Source organism: Ambystoma mexicanum, chromosome 11 (genome assembly GCF_040938575.1).
Source record: "Ambystoma mexicanum isolate Mex_15411 chromosome 11, UKY_AmexF1_1, whole genome shotgun sequence".
In the NCBI taxonomy this organism is placed as follows: Eukaryota; Metazoa; Chordata; class Amphibia; order Caudata; family Ambystomatidae; genus Ambystoma; species Ambystoma mexicanum.
Genome location: NC_090934.1, coordinates 889,029,233 through 889,047,142, shown reverse-complemented (window position 1 = coordinate 889,047,142; position 17,910 = coordinate 889,029,233). Strand labels below are relative to the sequence as shown.

General features: G+C 50.1%; 1 protein-coding gene across 1 annotated transcript in view; it reads left to right on the top strand.

The window, feature by feature from the left end:
* LOC138503894 (mucin-5B-like) overlaps window positions 1–17,910 on the top strand; it is a 1,431,798-nt gene that overhangs the window by 1,135,352 nt on the left and 278,536 nt on the right. Inside the window, exon 27 of the mRNA XM_069623965.1 lies at window positions 6,594–6,771. Within this exon, the coding sequence (XP_069480066.1) occupies window positions 6,594–6,771 (178 nt within the window). The remainder of the gene's footprint in view (window positions 1–6,593; window positions 6,772–17,910) is intronic.

Below are 17,910 nucleotides of genomic sequence, written 5' to 3'. Positions count from 1 at the left end.
CAACGCTCTGGCTCGGGTAAGAGGAAGTCCGAGAACCCGGCGAAGCTTCTAGAGAGGCCCTGGTCGATCTCGAAGATTCCGGCAGAGGGGGAGCGAGGCGCGGACCCTCCCCCCAAGGTGAAGGCCCCAGGCATCCAGAAGGTGACGATGGCCTTAATTCACCCTGCTTAGACCTCGATTGAGGATGTCGCCGCGGCCCTGGCTCAGCCTGTGGAGGCTACACCAGTGTAGGCGCCCTCAGGACCCAGAGTCTCCCTGCCACCGCGGAGGGAGTCGTCTTTCAGGCCCATTGAGAAGACCCCCACGAAGTCCCCGTTGGAAAAGGTGGGGCAGGGGCTGGTGGCCATTGTGGATACGGACACGACCTCTGAAGAAGAGCTCATCGAAGTCGTGGAAGAGGCCCAGCCCATCGGGAGGGATCCCGACGAGGGCAATGACGAGAGCGATGGTGTCGCCGACAAGGCTCCTCAAGAGCCCTCGCGCCCGTCGTTTCCGGCACCGCAGGACACCTCGGCGGCAATTTTGTCAGCGATTCAGTCCTTATGCTCGGAGATAAGGACAAGATTGCACCTTCCCCCGACGGAAGTACCTGAGCCAGACCCGACGGGGGAACCGGAGCCAGGACCTTCGGAGAGTCCACCGCATAAGAGGAGGAGGACGCATCCTACGCCACCTCTCCCACCTCTGCGGCCTGCTCTGCCGTCCCCCCGGTCTACTACACACGGGGATGATACAGGCACAGACACGGCTACGACAGGTACAGATGATGACAGAGGCGACGACGGGACGTGTCCCCCATCGCCCCCTGCTCGGGCGTCCCCGCCCGACGAGATTGGATCCTTTCACGCCATGATTTCCAGGGCATCTGAGCTTTTTCAACTCTGCCCAGAAGAAAAAAAGAAAGAAGGGTTCCTTTACCAACGGCACGAGGCTAAAAGGAAGACGGTCCTCGCCGTACCACTTCTTGATGACATCTGGGATGAGGGGCTCGCCCTCCTCAAGAACCCTGCCACGGCGCCGGCAAAGAGGGACCAGTACGTGAAGAAGTACCCCGACGCTGCCCCCTTGTGCCTTCGGGCACAACCTACCCCGGATTCGGTCGTCTCGGCAGCAGCAAAGAAGAAAGCTGGGGGGGCATCGGCCTCGACATCAACTTCCCTGCCGGACGGCGAGGGCAGGAAGTTGGACACGATGGGACGACGGATCATCTCATCTGTACGACACCTATCAAGGCGGCCAACGCCCTGGCTATCGTAGCCCGCTACGACAGGGAGTTGTGGTTCAAAATGGCCCCTCTGTTAGACTTCGTTCCGGACGCCAAAAGGGCTGAGGCCCTTGAAATCCTACAGGAGGGGAGATTACTTCGGACCATGCCATAACGGTGGCAACGGACATCGCCGACACCGGTTTCCGTCAGTTGGGCAACAGCATTTGCTTGAGACGACGAGGATGGCTCAAGGCCACAGATTTCTGCCAGGACGTACAAACCAAGGTTTTGGACATGCCCTTCGACGGGAACAACCTGTTTGGGAAGGCAGTTGATGAGTCCCTTCAGGCCATCAAGACAGACACAGAGACTGCCCGGGCACTGGGAGTGCTCCAACAACGACGGCCATCCTTTCGGAGCTCCGGAGGTGCCTCCAAGGGATCCGGCAGTGGCTCCTCCACTTACCGCCAAGCGGCAAGATCTTCGTCCCAGGAAGTCTACAGGGGACGCGGCAAGTCAGGTGGTGCCCGTCGTCATCGACAAGGTCGTCAAGGAGGCAAGGCGGCCTCCAAACAAGATTGAACCGACCGTGGGGTCGAGCCCCCGCCGAAGCACCTCGTGGGAGGCCGGCTGGCGAGGTTCGTCAGCGTGTGGGAGTTCATCTCCACCGACCGTTGGGTGCTGGACGCCCTGGCCCAAGGGCACGCCCTCGAGTTTCAGAAGAAGTGCCCTCGCGTTCCACCCGTGGTCAGGAAGGAAAATCATGTCCCTCAACTACTGTTAGAAGTAAGGGTGATGCTCAAGAAGGGTGCCATCGAGCTTGTCCCAAAAAGGCTTCGGGCTCTGAAGTTTACTCAAGGTACTTCCTCGTAAAAAAGAAGACAGGAGGATGGCGCCCCATCCTGGACCTACGACGACTGAACAAGTACATCAAGGGACAGAAGTTCCATATGGTCACCCTCCAGCATGTGCTGGGACAGCTGGAGGAGGGCAATTTCCTGTCGTCGTTGGACTTGGAGGATGCGTACTTCCACATCCCCATTCTAAAAAGACACCAAAAGTTCCTCAGGTTTGTGGTCCAAGGGCGGCACTACCAGTTCAAGGCCCTCCCGTTCGGATTGAAGTCGGCACCCAGGGTGTTCACCAAGTGCCTCGCACCGGTGGCGGTGCGGCTGCGCCTTCAGGGGATCCCTACCTGGACGACTGGCTCATCCGGGCAAGGACAAGGGAGCTCGCCGTGGAGCACACTGCGAAGACCGTCCAGCTGCTCACGTACCTGGGATTCTCCATCAACTTTCCAAAATCCCACCTGGTTCTGTCGCAAGTCGCCCTGTTTCTGGGAGCCAAGCTCGACACAGTGGCGCGGCTGGCCTCGCCGTCGGAGTAAAGGACCAGGATCATTCTGGGCAAGGTGCAGCGTCTGCTGGCCACGGACATGGCCAGGGTAAGATCTATCAAGTCCCTCCTCGGGATGATGTCCTCCTGCATTTATCTGGTGCGCCTTTGCAGGCTTCGGATGAGACCCTTACAGGAGTTCCTCGACACCCGCTGGATCCAGTCAACAGGCAGCTTCGAGGACAGGATCCCTCTCAACGAGACTTTCCGTCAGGCGATCCGGTGGTGGGGTACCCGCTCCCATCTGTCGGCGGGCACAGACTTTCAGACCCCAGCTCACCAGGTGACGGTGACGACGGACGCCTCCCTGGAAGGTTGGAGAGCACACTCCGGAGATCTTCACGCAAGAAGCCTTTGGCTCCCGGAGGAGAAGTCTCTCCACATCAACATCTTGGAGCTCTGTGTGGTGTTCTGGGCCCTCAGGTCCTTTCTTCCGTCCCTCAAGGGCAAGGTGGTGAGGATCTTCACCAACAACACCACCACGATGTTCTACATCCGGAAGCAGGGCGGAACCAGGTCCCCGGCCCTATCGAAGGAAGCCCAGGATCTGTGGCATTGGGCCGTCGCCCAAGGGATGTTTCTGGTGCCTTTTCATCTGGCAGGAATAAAAAACACGATTGCCGCCTCACTCAGCAGGGAGCTGCGCTTGTGCCACGAGTGGGAACTACGCCAGGATCAAGTGGATCGACTCTTCCGACGATGGGGCGAACCCCAATTCGGTCTCTTCACGACGGCGACAAATTCCAAGTGCCGGAGGTTCACCAGCAGGTTCCCCCAGCCGAGGAGCATGGGCGATGCTTTCTCGTTCCCCTGGGACGGCCCATTTCTTTATGCGTTCCCTCCGCTGCCGTTGCTGCTCCGGCTCATCAACCAGCTCAAGAGGTCCCGTGCAGGATGATCCTCGTCGCACCGGTGTGGCCGAGGCAGATCTGGTTCCCGGACCTTCTGGACTTGTCAGAGTCCCCACCAGTCAAGCTGCTGACGGACGCAGACCTTCTCTCCAGAGAAGGAGGCGCCATTCTTCACCATGACCCGGAGTCGCTGAACTTGCAGGCCTGTCTCCTGCAGCACTAGAGTTTGGAGGGTACGACATCCCGGCCGACTGCAGAGAGATTCTTGCAAAGGCCAGGGCGTCCTCAACTCTCAAGTGCTACGGACATAAATGGAAGAGGTTCTCTGTCTGGTGCCGTGCACAGAAGATTAACCCTCTGCGGATTACGGCCCCTCAAGTACTGCCGTACCTACTGTCGCTGGCCAAATCTGGGCTGGCTCACGCCTCCATCAAAATACATCTGGCTGCAATCTCCCGATATACCCGGACGACAGGACGGGCGTCCTTGTGGTCTCATCGCCTGGTGAAAGAATTCATGAAGGGACTATTCCGATCATTCCCGCCGGTGAAGGCTCCTGCCACGGCGTGGGAGCTTAATTTGGTGCTGACCAAGCTCATGGGGGCCCCATTCGAGCCTAAGAATTCGGCGCCTTTGAAGTTCCTGTCATGGAAGACAGCTTTCCTCGTGGCCATCGCCTCCGCACAACGAGTGGGATAGATCCAGGCCCTATCTTGCAAGCCTCCATACTTGACTTTTCATGACAAGAGGGTGGTGCTGAGGACACACCCATCCTTTATGCCCAAGGTGCCGCCGGACTTCCACCTCAAGGAGCCCTTGGTGTTGCCAGTTTTCTTCCCATCGCCTTCGTCGCCGGCTGAGAGGACTTTGCACTCGCTGGATGTAGCTAGAGCGCTGAAGTTCTACGTGGACCGCACAAAGACTTTTTGGAAGACGTCACAACTGTTTGTGAACTTTGGGACTGTGAATCAAGGGAAGACTTCCATTTCCAGATGGCTCTCCAGCTGCATCATGCACTGTCACCGGTTGGCAAACCGACAGCTGCCCGGCCGTCCGAGAGCCCATTCGACCAGAGCGATCGCTGCTACCACAGCGTTCCTGTCTGGTGTGCCCCTGCTGGACATCTGCAGGGCTGCGACATGGAGGTCGACGCACACCTTCACAAGATTCTACTGCATCGATCCGGACTCCAGGGAGGAGTCCAGGGTCGGGCAAGCAGTGCTACGCGACCTGTTCGCTTAAGGTGAACCGGGTGAGGAGGTAAGAGTTGCTTAATGTTGAGTTGTTGTATTGCTTTGAGCCTGTTGCCACCTCCCGTGGTTGTGCATGTGTGTACTGCTATGTATTCTCTTATTCATGAGCATGTGAATCCATGCCAGACCCCATGCTGGAGAAGGAACAAGTTACTTACCTGTAACTGTTGTTCTCCAGCATGGGTCTGGCATGGATTCACATGCGAACCCTCCCGCCTACCCCTCTGCGGCTCTTCAGTTGGTCATACTGCCACTTTACGTGCTACCAAATCTGAGGATGGCTGCCGGAGTCGGTGCTTAGGGAGAGGGCAGTCATTGGCTGGGGGCAGTATGACCCAGAGACTAGTGATTGGTTACTACTAAGAAAGACAGATCAGAAACGAAACTGGTGCTGATTTTTTTTTCTATACCGAGGATTCCCGGCCTGACGACAGGGAATATTCATGAGCATGTGACTCCATGCCAGACCCATGCTGGAGAACAACAGTTACAGGTAAGTAACTTGTTTCTTACACCACCGGAGTAAATGGCGGACCTAGCAGGTGTCATAGCCCAGTTGGCAGCCCATCGGATGCAGGAAAAAGCTAGGATCCAAGAACATTTAACAAAATTGGTTGAGTTGCAAGCTAGACCCCTGCTACCACAGGGGATACTTCAGGGATATCTCAGCCGAAAATCTAAGGAATTTATTCTTGAATTTCGAATGCCTAGCCAAACAACTAGGATGGAAAGAAAACCTTAAAAGGTGCTATTTGGTTCCTCATTGAAAGGTGAACTACAAACCGCCAATCAACTACTTCATCTTACCCAGGAAGCCACCTTTGTATCCATCAAAGAAAGGTTGATGAAAAGAGTGGGGCAAACTTGCAATTTCTATCAGCAGAAATTGAAGGCTATTAGATTTAACCTGAGAGAAACCCCCCTAGAAATGGGAAGACGTGTCAAAAACACTGTAGCCCTTTGGATCAATAATAAATCCCTAGAAGAGTTAATAGAAATGATCTACTTAGAACAGTTCACCAATTCCTTACACCCTTTCTTGCAAAAAGCAGTCTTACAGTTTAGTCGACCTACCCTAGCCATGGCCATTGAAACTGCACAAATCCACTCAGATGCGGCCAAACATTTCCACTTGGCACATCGAGGGGATGAACAGAAAGATTATAAACCTATCAACCAACCCCAATCTCCAGGAGTAGAGAAACAAGGAGGATCATACCAAATCAAGGAATGGATACCAAAAGAAAGACTAGAAATCAAGAGATCTGACCCTAAAAACAAAGACGATAGCAAAGGGGAGGAACCTAAAGGAGGCAGACCAACCCTTATTTTCTGCTTTTCCTGTAGGACAAATGGGGCATTTAGCTAGACAGTGCCTGAAAAATATAAGGGACGGACCTATGGAAATAGGCTGTTTAAAGTGAGAAGAGTGGTAAGAACCCGAAGAAGATTTAGAGACCTTTAGCATATGTTTAAGTCAGTCTTCTGCTGACTTCACATAGGAAAAGGCTTGGGCGAATGGGAAGCAAGTAAAGGCATTAATTGACTTGGGTAGCAAGGAAGCCACCATATGAGCTGACCTGGTCACAACAAAGGACCTCGAGAACGCTACCTTAGTTAGCGTTACCTGTGTATAGAGGGACAATGAAGTATACCCCAAAATACCCATACACATTAACATCCGGGGCGAGTCCTGTTTAATATCTTCCCCATCTTTCCTCGCCATCTGGTTTATGTTTCTGATTAGTACTGTGCTATCTTTGTTAAAGCAACCAGTGATGGCAATGCTCTGTTTACTACTATTGACCTAATGTACAGTGGTGCTGCCAGAAATACTATATCCAAAAAAGATCCCTTACTCTCTTGCATATTTATGTCATGTTACAGATTGGAGACATGTGGATCAGCAACTGCCAACAATGTTCATGCATCAGTTTGAAAAATAATACACTGGTGTTTTGCGATGACATAATATGTAATCTGACTACCACACCATGCCAGCCAGGTCGCCAAGAGGTTCAGGTGCCAGATCCAAATAACCCGTGCTGTCCAAAGATAGAATGCGGTAAGTATCCTCCACCTTCTGCCATATGTCATTATTAGGTGATTTATATCATTGGTGTGATGTTAATTAATTGTAAACCTTCCAGCCATCATCTCCTTTGTTTTGCTTAAGTCGTTTTTTAACTACCCTTTCATGGAACACTTTTGCCCTTATATTTCCCGTGCCCCACGTCCTACAGGTCAAGGCAAAATAACCGTGCCTAGATTTGTTCTGCATATACATATTTCATTGGGGGTCAGCATGCAGTATTCTGAAATGTCCGGGCGACACCACACATACTCAGTAACACCCAACAGACGCTGCATACTTCAAATGCATGGCAATTATGATTACAGTAGAAGCAAAATGATTATGCTGTGCCACCCTATTCCTGGTGCAGTCCTCCACAAGAACCATTTGTGTGGCCATAGTTAGTCTCACAAATGGTAATTGAAGCCAATATCATGATTGGGCTGTGCTGCTGATACTGCAGGGAGTAAGTGGGTGTGGGGCTTCAAAGGCACTAATTCACTCTGCTGTAAGTTGTGAAGAGAATAACGGAATTCACCCCATCCTCATGTGATTCTCTTAATGTGCCCATTTTTGTGAGGGTTCTTTGTTTGCAATCTATATGATGCAGCACCACAGCTGCCAGTCAGGCTAAATCTGTTACATTCTAGTTAGAATGACCCCGACTTGAATGCACTAGATTTGGTTCTTTGTCTGTAGGCTACCAGCTGAAGGCGGCATGCTAAAAAGGCTTGTTTTTAAGGGCGATTTGTTGCAGCCTTCAATGGGTGGGGAAATAGGCAGTGCCTCCACCCCTGTCTTCTCCCTCCTTGGTGGAATTTACTTAAAATCGGGGGCGTGGGGAGGGATACCCACCTGAAACACCATTAAACGTACCCCTCACTCCCTACCCCCTTTCTCGCCACACATACAAGTTCCCCCTCCCCCACATACATACATTTAGTGCACCCCCTACCCACAAACACGCCTGCACGCAAACACACATGCTTACCTGTTGTCCATGGCTGTGTCTTTTTTCTTTCATAGCCTGTTGTGGCCTGCCAGCCTCTGTGCACACTCGTGTGCAGTGTGGGGTGGGGTTTGGCAAGTCTCAGAAGTCTGCATCCTTTAGTGTGCACCCTATTTTTGCCGCAAATGATTTTGGGCAAAAGAGGGCATACCCCAGATTTAGCCTACAACAGCTGTGGTGATGGGAAAGCTACAAGCTAGATATTGGACTTCAAGATCCTGTTCCTGATAGTACCAATCACACCCAGACTTCAAGATAACCAATGACCATTTAAATTGCATTAATTTGAAATTGCTTTGTGTAGATGTCCTTGAAACAGGGAGGGAATGTGGCTAGAGTTTTGGGCTAGAGATGTCAGATCAGGGAATTTCTTCATTCGTAGGCGGGGCTGTTTGATAGGAGCATTCGCTGTGGTTGGAGGATATTATTGCTAGTGATTATTTTGTTCTGGTAATTAGCTGCCTGACTCAAAAATGACTTCTGATGGGCCAGCAACAGAGCAATGCGGACGTGAGCCTCGGAGCTCCTGTGGCCGTCGCATACATCCTGCAGAAATAGCCCGATATCCAAAGCAGATTATACCTAAAACAAACATATCGGGAGAGGAACCGCTGCTGCACACGCCAGTGGAAAACCGCTGTGAAAAATGGGCGAACGAAGCCGCAGGAGACCAAGGAAGTCCCCGAAGCATATTGGAGGAGGGAATCCAAGATGTCGCTGTGCTACGCAGCACAGAGGTGAACCCGCCAGCGCGACGAAGGATCCCGATCAAGACACGGCTGGGGCCCTCAGGCACTAACTGAAGGACCGGCTGCGCGGGAAAAACGCTAGACAGCAATTCACTGCAAGAGGTTGGTGCGGGGAGAAGACCACGCAGAGAGCTGTCCTGGAGCATGCTCGCGCTGGCTGGAGCCACCAATACAAAATCAACCCCCCCCTGACCAGGAGCGGATGTCAGACAAGAAGCTGCTCCACCCCATCCCATAAGAAGCAGCCGCGCAGTACGCGACCACACTAATCCGGGCGTGCCTAGAACCTCCAAACCGAAGGAAACAGGGAGCCTGGTAATAGCCAACGACCGGAGCGGGTGCCCCTGAGTCCTGGAACACAAGCCATCGCTGCGCTGGAGGGGGACCGGGAGCGGACACCCAAGAGCAATAAGGTGGGGGTGAACTGGGCTGCTTGGGGTACACAGAAACAGGGCCTCACCCCGGACCAAACAGGTTACCACCTCATAGACACCATCCAGCCAAAGCACAAAAGTCAGAAAGCGATATGCCCCACAGGGCACGGTAAACACACCCTACACTTGCAGGCGGATGACAAACTGCACCATGGTAGGTGTACATGAAAACACCTCAGATTGCCACGGAACTGCACAGTGCCCAGCAGCAGGAGAGTGCAGCGACGATCTTAACTGCCGTATACCTAGGAGAAATCCCATACGTTAGAGCGCACCAAGCCGAGGGCCATAAACGCCCTACAGAGGCGGCAGCAAAGATCCCACCTGTCTAGAGGGAGCAGCTGGCCCAGAACAAAGGCAGCAATTGTGTGTGAGCATCCGCAGGGCAGTCCACACAAGCATTAACAGATTGGCAATCGACAGTAACAAGCGACAAGAAAACTAGCTTCTCCCCAATACGCCCAATACGCCCAAACACGAAAAAGACAAGAACCCACTGGCCACCATCACAAATCTTCATTATGGGCAAAGACAAAATTAAAAGGCTGGGAGTGCAAAGCAGGATTGACCAGTTCACCATGCCTGGGATTAACACGTTGGCGGAACAAGCCCATCTGGAAACCATGGAAGGAAATGGGGACACAATATCCCTGAAGGACATCATGGCGGCCATCGCCGACTCACATGCCTCCATGGAGCAGAAAATATATGGTATTAGCGTGGATGTCTCACTCCTGCGCAATGACCTCCAAAAACTAACCTCCCGCACTGGGGAGGCAGAGCAGCGCATTTCCGGAGCGGAAGATGGACTGAGAAGCCTACAACTGAACAGAGCCACAACCCGCCGAAAAGTACTGGAAGGAAGGGTGGACGAAGGGGAGGGCAGATCGAGATGGAACAATGTAAGGATCCTAGGGCTGCCAGAGAAAACTGAAGGTCCCAATATGGAGTTATTTCTGGAACAATGGCTGAAGGACATACATGACAAAAAAGGGTTCTCCAAATTCTTCTCGATAGAAAGGGCCCACCGAGTGCCTACTGGACACCCATTACCCAGTGCCCTGCCACGCACAGTGGTGGCCAAATTTCTAAATTACAGAGATCGGGACACACTGCTGCAAATGGCACGCACAAAGGGCACGATAACCTACAACGGCTCGAGGATAGCATTCTTTCCAGACTACACAAGAGAAGTGCAAAAGGCAAGGCAATCGTTTGATCAACTCAAAAGACAGTTGTGCTCCGTGAATGTGAAAAACGGCCTAGTGTTCCCAGCACAACTGAAGATCTATCATTAGGGAACAACCGTCCACTTTACGGACCCGAAAGAAGCCTGGAGATGGGCGGAGATGCACATAGACGGCGATTGGAGAGCGACACGGAGAAACAGAAATGGGAACCTTGGAATCCTGCCGATTGGAGAGCACCCCCCTGTACAGCCACCAGACCAGGATCAGATCCTTGCACCACACGAAGGGGAAGGCTATCACAAGAAATTATGCTTTGTGACCCGAACTAAGCCCATTGCCGGAGCAGCAGAGAACCCCGACACACGAAAAGAACGCAGAGAAACACTTGATATGGCTTAATACAAATAGTCAGCCGCCTTGAACGGACGCCAACCCCAAACCACTGGGACTAGTCGTGGGTGTTCTAAGTGTTTTTAATTGCGGTCAGGAGTAGACTCTATGGATACTCCGACTGATGTTCAGGCGACAGGTACTTCAAGTTGGGGCGGAGTATGGGGAGGGGCTAGGGGAGTTTGTATTTGTTTGTTTAGCCTATTGTTCCAAGAAGGCACTTGTTAATATAGGGGTTTGAAAGTCAACGCACACAGTGGGTCAAAGTCTAACTCCCGTTACATGGAAGCAATACACCATGACAACATACAATCAACACGCGCTAATACACCTACCCCTCAGTTTTGATGGCAGGCCCCCCCCAATAGGAACAACACCAAATCCATCTGAATTATGACATGGAACGTGAATGTACTGGGCAGCAGCATCAAGAGGCGCCTGGTACTGCAACAGCTAAATCGTCATGCGCCGGATGCAGCATTTCTGACCGAAACGCACTTGGCAGGCACAAACTGTAAATTATTTAAGCAAACTAACTACCGCATAGCATTACACTCTGGGTTTTCCATGGGGTCCCGCGGAGTACTCATCCTAATACACAAGCGGCTGCCATTCAACCTGTTATCTGTCACACGACACAGGAGCGAGATTCGTATACATAACTGGAACCCTCTGGGAGCGCGCTATTTCTATGCTAGCTATCTACACACCACCGACCTTACTAACCTCCCTGATCAATGACATCACTCCCAAAATCACTGGCGACTCCACAAACCTGATGATAATAGGAGGAGACTTCAATGAGGTCATGAGTATAGAACTCGATCGCACACATATTAGCACTAGGAACCCCTCCAAGCGCACCAAACTAGCTAAATTTACCGATGCTCTGGGCTTGAAGGATGTGTGGAGACACCTACACCCTGACGCAAGAGAATACTCATTCCACTCTGGAGCGCATGCCTCCCTATCGAGGCTAGACTATTTCTTCCTCCCGACAGTGGAGCTGCACCTAGCAAACAAGGTGAGGCTACTGCCCAGAGGCATCTCAGACCACTCCCCTCTCATGCTAGAACTCACTACCAACAGACCGACCCCGCCCCGCCCACCTGGTGGCTAAATAGCTATTACCTGGGTTTCCCGGAACTAGTGGAACACATGCAGAACGCCACAGAATCGTACTTTGAACTAAACCTGGCCTCGGTGGAAAGTCCAATAGTGCTGTGGGAGGCATATAAAACGGTGCTAAGAGGGGAAGTCATCTCCTGGACCACAGCCCATAAGAAAAAACAATTAAACTTGCTCAGGGAAGCCGAAACACAAGTACAAGGGGCAGAGGCAGCTCACTTAACTCTTAACCAACCAGAGTCACAACGCATGCTACAGCTGGCAGAAAAACAGCTACAAAATATTGCCCTGCATAATGCCAAACAAGCACACACAGCGATGCGTGCCAGGGTATACAAGACCGGAAACAAAGCGGCTAAAATGGTGGCGTGGCTGGAGCGCGGGGATGAGGGTCTCAGCCATGTCAGGGTAATCAGGGCAGAAGATGAGGCACCACTAACAGCGGACCAGGACATAGCTCAAGGTTTCTCAGCCTACTATGCTGAGCTCTATAAAACACCACCCCCCTCATGGACACCTCCGTCCTATCAGGGATCGTCCTCCCCACACTTAAACCCAACCAGATGACCCTGTTAGAGAAAGACATAACAGAGGATGAATTAGCCAAAGCCATAGCAGACCCCCAACCTGGAAAAACCCCGGGACCAAATGGCCTCCCTGTAGAGATATGGAAGAAAATAGGCCCAAATGCGATAACACCACACCTGTTGAAAATGTACGAAACCTCGTGTAAAGAGGGTCGCCTGTCACAAGATCTAAGGAAAGCCACTATAGTAGTATTGCCCAAGGCAGACAAACCTCCAGACAGGTGTAGCTCATAGAGACCTATCACACTCATTAACACCAAAACCAAAATCCTAGCAAAGACACTAGCCAACCGATTACAGCTGGTCATACCCTCCTTGATCCACCCAGATCAATGCGGATTCATGCCGCAAAGGTCCACACATCTGAATATATATAGGCTACACACAGCATTGGAGAAAGTGACCACTATTCAGGGCCCATTAGCCTTGCTTGCAGTGGACTTTGTAAAAGCGTTTGACTCAGTCAACTGGGAAGCAATCTGGGAAATAATGCAGAGAATGGACTTCGGCCCGCAATTTATGAGCTGGGTAAAATTACTTTATAAATCACCAGTGGCAGTGACAAAAGTGAATGGATATGCATCCAACCCCTTTGAATTAGGAAAGGGGACAAGACAGGGATGCACTTTATGAGCCATGATCTGTGCAATAGCAATCAAACCTCTTGCGATACTATTAAGAGACACAGGGACATGGAGCGGCTTCCGCTGGTCAAATGACTGGGAGGACAAAGTGTCCTTATACGCAGATGACCTGCTTATATACTTGAAAGATCCAGTAATATCCTGCCCTATAGTGACAACCTTGCTAGAGATATATGGCTTATTCAGCGGTCTACGTGTTAATTGGTCCAAATCCATCTTGTTCCCAATAGGAAGGGAGGAAGGAATAATACCAATCCACTGCCCCTATCAAGTAGAGAGGGAACAATTTATATACCTAGGTATACAAATCACGAACAATCTGAATGATTACATACCAAAAAATGGATACCCGGTAATGACACAATTTGCGGAAGACGTCCAACACTGGTCAACCCTCCCCTTAACGCTGCTAGGCAAAGCGGCACTCTTTAAAATGATGGCCTTACCCCGCTTCCTAGATATATTACAAAACGCCCCACTGCATATCCCGCAAAACGAATTTCGCAAAATAGACCAAACACTCCGGAAGCTGCTATGGGATGGTGGGCACCCACGCATAGCACTTGCTACTCTCCAGAGGTCCATATGGGAGGGTGGAATTGGGCTCCCCCAACTGCAGACGTACTATTGGGCTAGCCAGATGGCAGTCGTGAATGGTAAACTGCATGGAGACTCCTCAGCACCACACAACAGACCAGAAGAGACAAACTCCACCGAAAAACCCATCCTGAAATATCTCTACAAGAGGAAAACCCGGATGACCACCTCAACTATGCAATCACACACAATTTGAATCTGGGCAGACACACACAAATTCATGGGGTGGGAAAAAAAGCTGTCCCAAGCACAGCCCCTATGGAACAACAAGAATCTCCCGGAAGTGTACACACTCCCGAGATGGCCGAACTGGTCGCGACAAGGGGTATTGAAAATAGGTGATGTCATGAAAGAAGGCAACATAATCCCATTTCATAGCTAGCTCTCCACTTCAATCTCCCGCAGACTGAACAAAACCACTATACCCAGCTGTATCACGCACTACAGGCCCGCCTCCCTGACATGAGCACCCCGCCGGAATATACTCCAATAGATCGAAACCTATTCCCAGAACAAATCAAACACAAAATAACGTCAGTCTTGTACAGTGCTATAATCTCCTTCGCTACATCAGAACTGTCAGAGTCACAGGCCAAATGGGAAACAGATGTGGGTACTATATTACCGGAGGAATGGATCGCTGCCTTGATGTTCCCTAGGGAAGTGACTATATCATCAAGTCTCAGGCTAATCCAATTAAAGATACTACACAGGGTATACTACCCCAGAGTGGCACTCTATAGGTGGGGAAGGACTAGCGATCCAGCTTGCTTGCGGTGTAGAACTGAGGAGGGCACCTTCTTTCATACCCTGTGGGTCTGCGCCCATATCCGACAATTCTGGGAGACATGCTGCAATGATCTATCGACAGTTATGGGCAAAACAATCCCTAGAGACCCGAAACTGCTACTGTTGGGGGTGGAGGGTGAGAACGAACTGTCAAGATATGAAAAACTGTTTCTATTCACCGCCACCGCACTGATAAAAAGGAACATTGCACAACTATGGGGATCTGAGGTGTCACCAAACTATGATCAATGGGTGACAGACGTGGACATTTGTGTCGCAATGGAGCGCAGGGTATACAGCCAGAGGATGCCCGGCAAAGGCGCAAAAAATATGGCAAAGTTGGCAGGACGCCCATTAAAACACAGGCGTCAAGGTTTGCTTGAATTGACTTGTTGGGACATATCGTGATAATTTTACACTTTCAGATTGAGGGACAGGGGGGGCAATTTTCTGTAACATGTAAATCCACTTTCGACTATTGGTATCCTTTTTGAAGGGAACAGAAAATGACCTGCTAGTTGTTGTGTGCTTGAATTTGTTTGTTTTTAAAAAAAACCAATAAAATGTGTTATCAAAAAAAGAATAGAATCGCTAGCAAGGTACTAGGACTCACACATAAATGTCTAGCTAACCTTGCCCCCAAATACCTGACTTGCAAAAAGAAGACTGCTACCTGTCCCACCAGAGCAACCCTCCAGAACTGTCTACGAATCCCGAGATTCAACCTCCAGAAATCAGGTGGCAGTAGCTTCCCAGTACAAGCACCTAAACTCTGGAATTCACTACCTACACGTCTTGGGAATGTATCCTCCTTCTTCTGTTTCAGAAAGAAGATACAAATCTGGCTCCTTTCGCAAGAATAGACATAAGTACTATGTAATTACTTATAACTGTACCATTGTATTGTACATACTGTACATATCTTCACTGTTTTTACATGTAAGGCCCTGACTGCTTGCTATAAACTATGTATTCACCTCTGTAACCTATGCGCCTAGATACCTTAGGGTTTGGTGCACTTTACAAATGAATAAACTAAACTAGACGTGAAAAAAAGACTTCTGATAGTGAGTGTTTAGCATTACACTGTTATGACTACAACCCTTTTAAAACTCTCTATTAGCCTTCCCTGTGACTGCCACTTGTGCCCATTATTAACAGTGAGTGTGATGTCTGCACCTTATAGTTTGGGCTGAAAGGGGTGCATGGCTAATAACATCCTCTAGTGTGAACTTTCTGTACTCATGTAGGGAGGGATACATCTTTTTTGGCTTTCTGTTTCCTTCCTGTTGAACATTAATTTGCCTGTTTTTACGAATACTCACTGCATTCTGCCTCCAGCGCGATTTTGAAAAGTTCCCAGTGTGAGTGCGGAGGTCAAGTGCTGACTCGCTGTCATGTTGTTGGAACTAGTTGATCAATTTGTCCTTGAAAAGTGCTATCGCTGATCTAATAACAACCAGCTGACTATTTGTGGCCTCTCAGTGTGTTTGGAACAAACTTCATTCATTCTACTAGCCCAGCTGGGAAGTCCTTCCCTTGGCTACGGGAACTCTGTAAATAGGGCGGGCCACGTGCAATTGGCACGCGCGCACTCGGTGTGAGTGCTGAAATCGAGTGCTGTCTCGCTGTCATGCTGTTGGAACCAGTTGCCCATGAAAAGTGCTATTGCCGATCTAATAATAACTGGCTGACTATTTGTGGCCTCCCAGTGTGTTTGGAACAAACTTAATTCATTCTATTGGCCCAGCTGAGAAGTCCCGCCCTTGGCTACAGGAACTCTGTAAAACGCAGTCCATGCGTAATCTGCACGTGCACACTCGGTGTGAGTGCTTGCGTTGAGTGCTGCCTCGCTGTCGTACTGTTGAAACCAGTTGATCACTTTGCCCTTTAAAAGTGCTATCACTCATCTAACAACAACTGGCTATTTGTGGCCTCTCAGTGTGCTTGGAACAAACTTCATTCATTCTATTGGCCCAGATGAGAAATCCCGCCCTTGACTACCGGAACTCTGTAAATACAGCGGGCCACGCGCAATAGGGTGTCAGCGCTGAGGTCGATTGCTATCTCACTGTCTGCCCATCGGCGCTAGAGGTGAGAGAGCCCCGGAACTGGAAGTCCAGCCCAGTGAGTATTGTGGTGTCCTTGTTAACAACATCATTTAAGGCTCCTCCCGAGTTCGATAACTAGGGCGAGTGGGCTGGCTCTGGTAGATGCACACGGCCCCCTCCTTCTTTTATACCAATCGCCAATTGGCTCCTAACTTTAAGCCACTTCGAGAACAGGTAAACTACATCGTGCCCCACTTGCCACCCAGTTTTTTACTTGCTAGTCTTCTACTCGAACAAATCACAGTATGAATCCTAAGAGTCTGGAGAGCGTGCCCACGCATGGAAGCAGTTAAAACGGGAAACGAGTACGGAGTCCTATGAACCCTCATAAAGGCCCTAAGGATGCACCAAAAACCAAAAAGGGAAAAAAAAGATTGCAGGCCAATTGGTCATTCCTTGTTCAACATGCATCACAGAATTTCCTTGTTCAACATGCAGCCCAGGATTTTGTTTTTTTTCCTGCAGTAGGCCAAACTGGTATCCAACCTGCACTCGAGAGCGAACCAGCTCAGTCTGCGCAAGCTGATGACCCTATTGCTATACAAGAGGTGGTGCCACGCTCCACCCCTGTAAACACCTGCCATGCTGGTTCGCCTGATAACCTTGATAAACAGCCGCTCAGCCCGCGCAGTCCTTTGATAATAATGGCTCTTTGCTAATCCTATGCAGGAACTTAAAACAAAATTCTGTTGGGCCTCCTTTGTCCACCTATAGTAATGGAGCAGCCCTATGCCAGTGTAACCCCTCTTCTGGGAGGTAGACTGCAATGGGCAACAGTCACAAACACGCCTCTGGACCCTGGGTGACACCAATAGACTTATTTAACTATTTTTGATGGAATTACATTTCCAAAGCAGGAAGTGGGTCATACATTGCTTTGAACCTTTTCCATTTCAGTCACTCTTATAGGAAGAAATGTAAATCCTGGGTGATTCAGCGTATGTTTTACTTCCTGAGAGCTGTTTCTCAAATCGAACCATCCTTTTTTATTTGATGAGCTAGCAGCAATGTCTTTCTTGATTTTTTTTTTGTTAGGGAGAATTCACCAGAATGGTTTATTTCCCTTACCTACTGAGTCCCTCAGCAGCTTTGCTGGATTTCTAGGATTTTTTTTTCACCTGGTAAGAGTGTGAGCCTTTTTGTCCCACTCTTACATGTGTTTTGCTATGTGTTTTTAACATTTTTGTGTTCATAGACTGTGGAGCCTCACCTACTCCACAGGCATCATCGTTTTACTGTGTGTTACACAGCACCTTCAGTGCAGTGACACAGGGTTGTCTTTTGGACTTCCCAACTCAGACTCCATTTTTCTGGGACTGACTACTGTCTCCCAGAAACACATAAAGTTGCCATTAACTTTATTAGCCTCTGTAAAACCACAGACCCAGTACACCCTATCTTACATAGAGTACTGGAAAGGGTTACTAGTTATCTCTTTTTGTCTGTTTCTCTTGGAGCATTGTTTCGCTCCCTTTTCATCAAGACTTGGCTGGTGGCAGTGG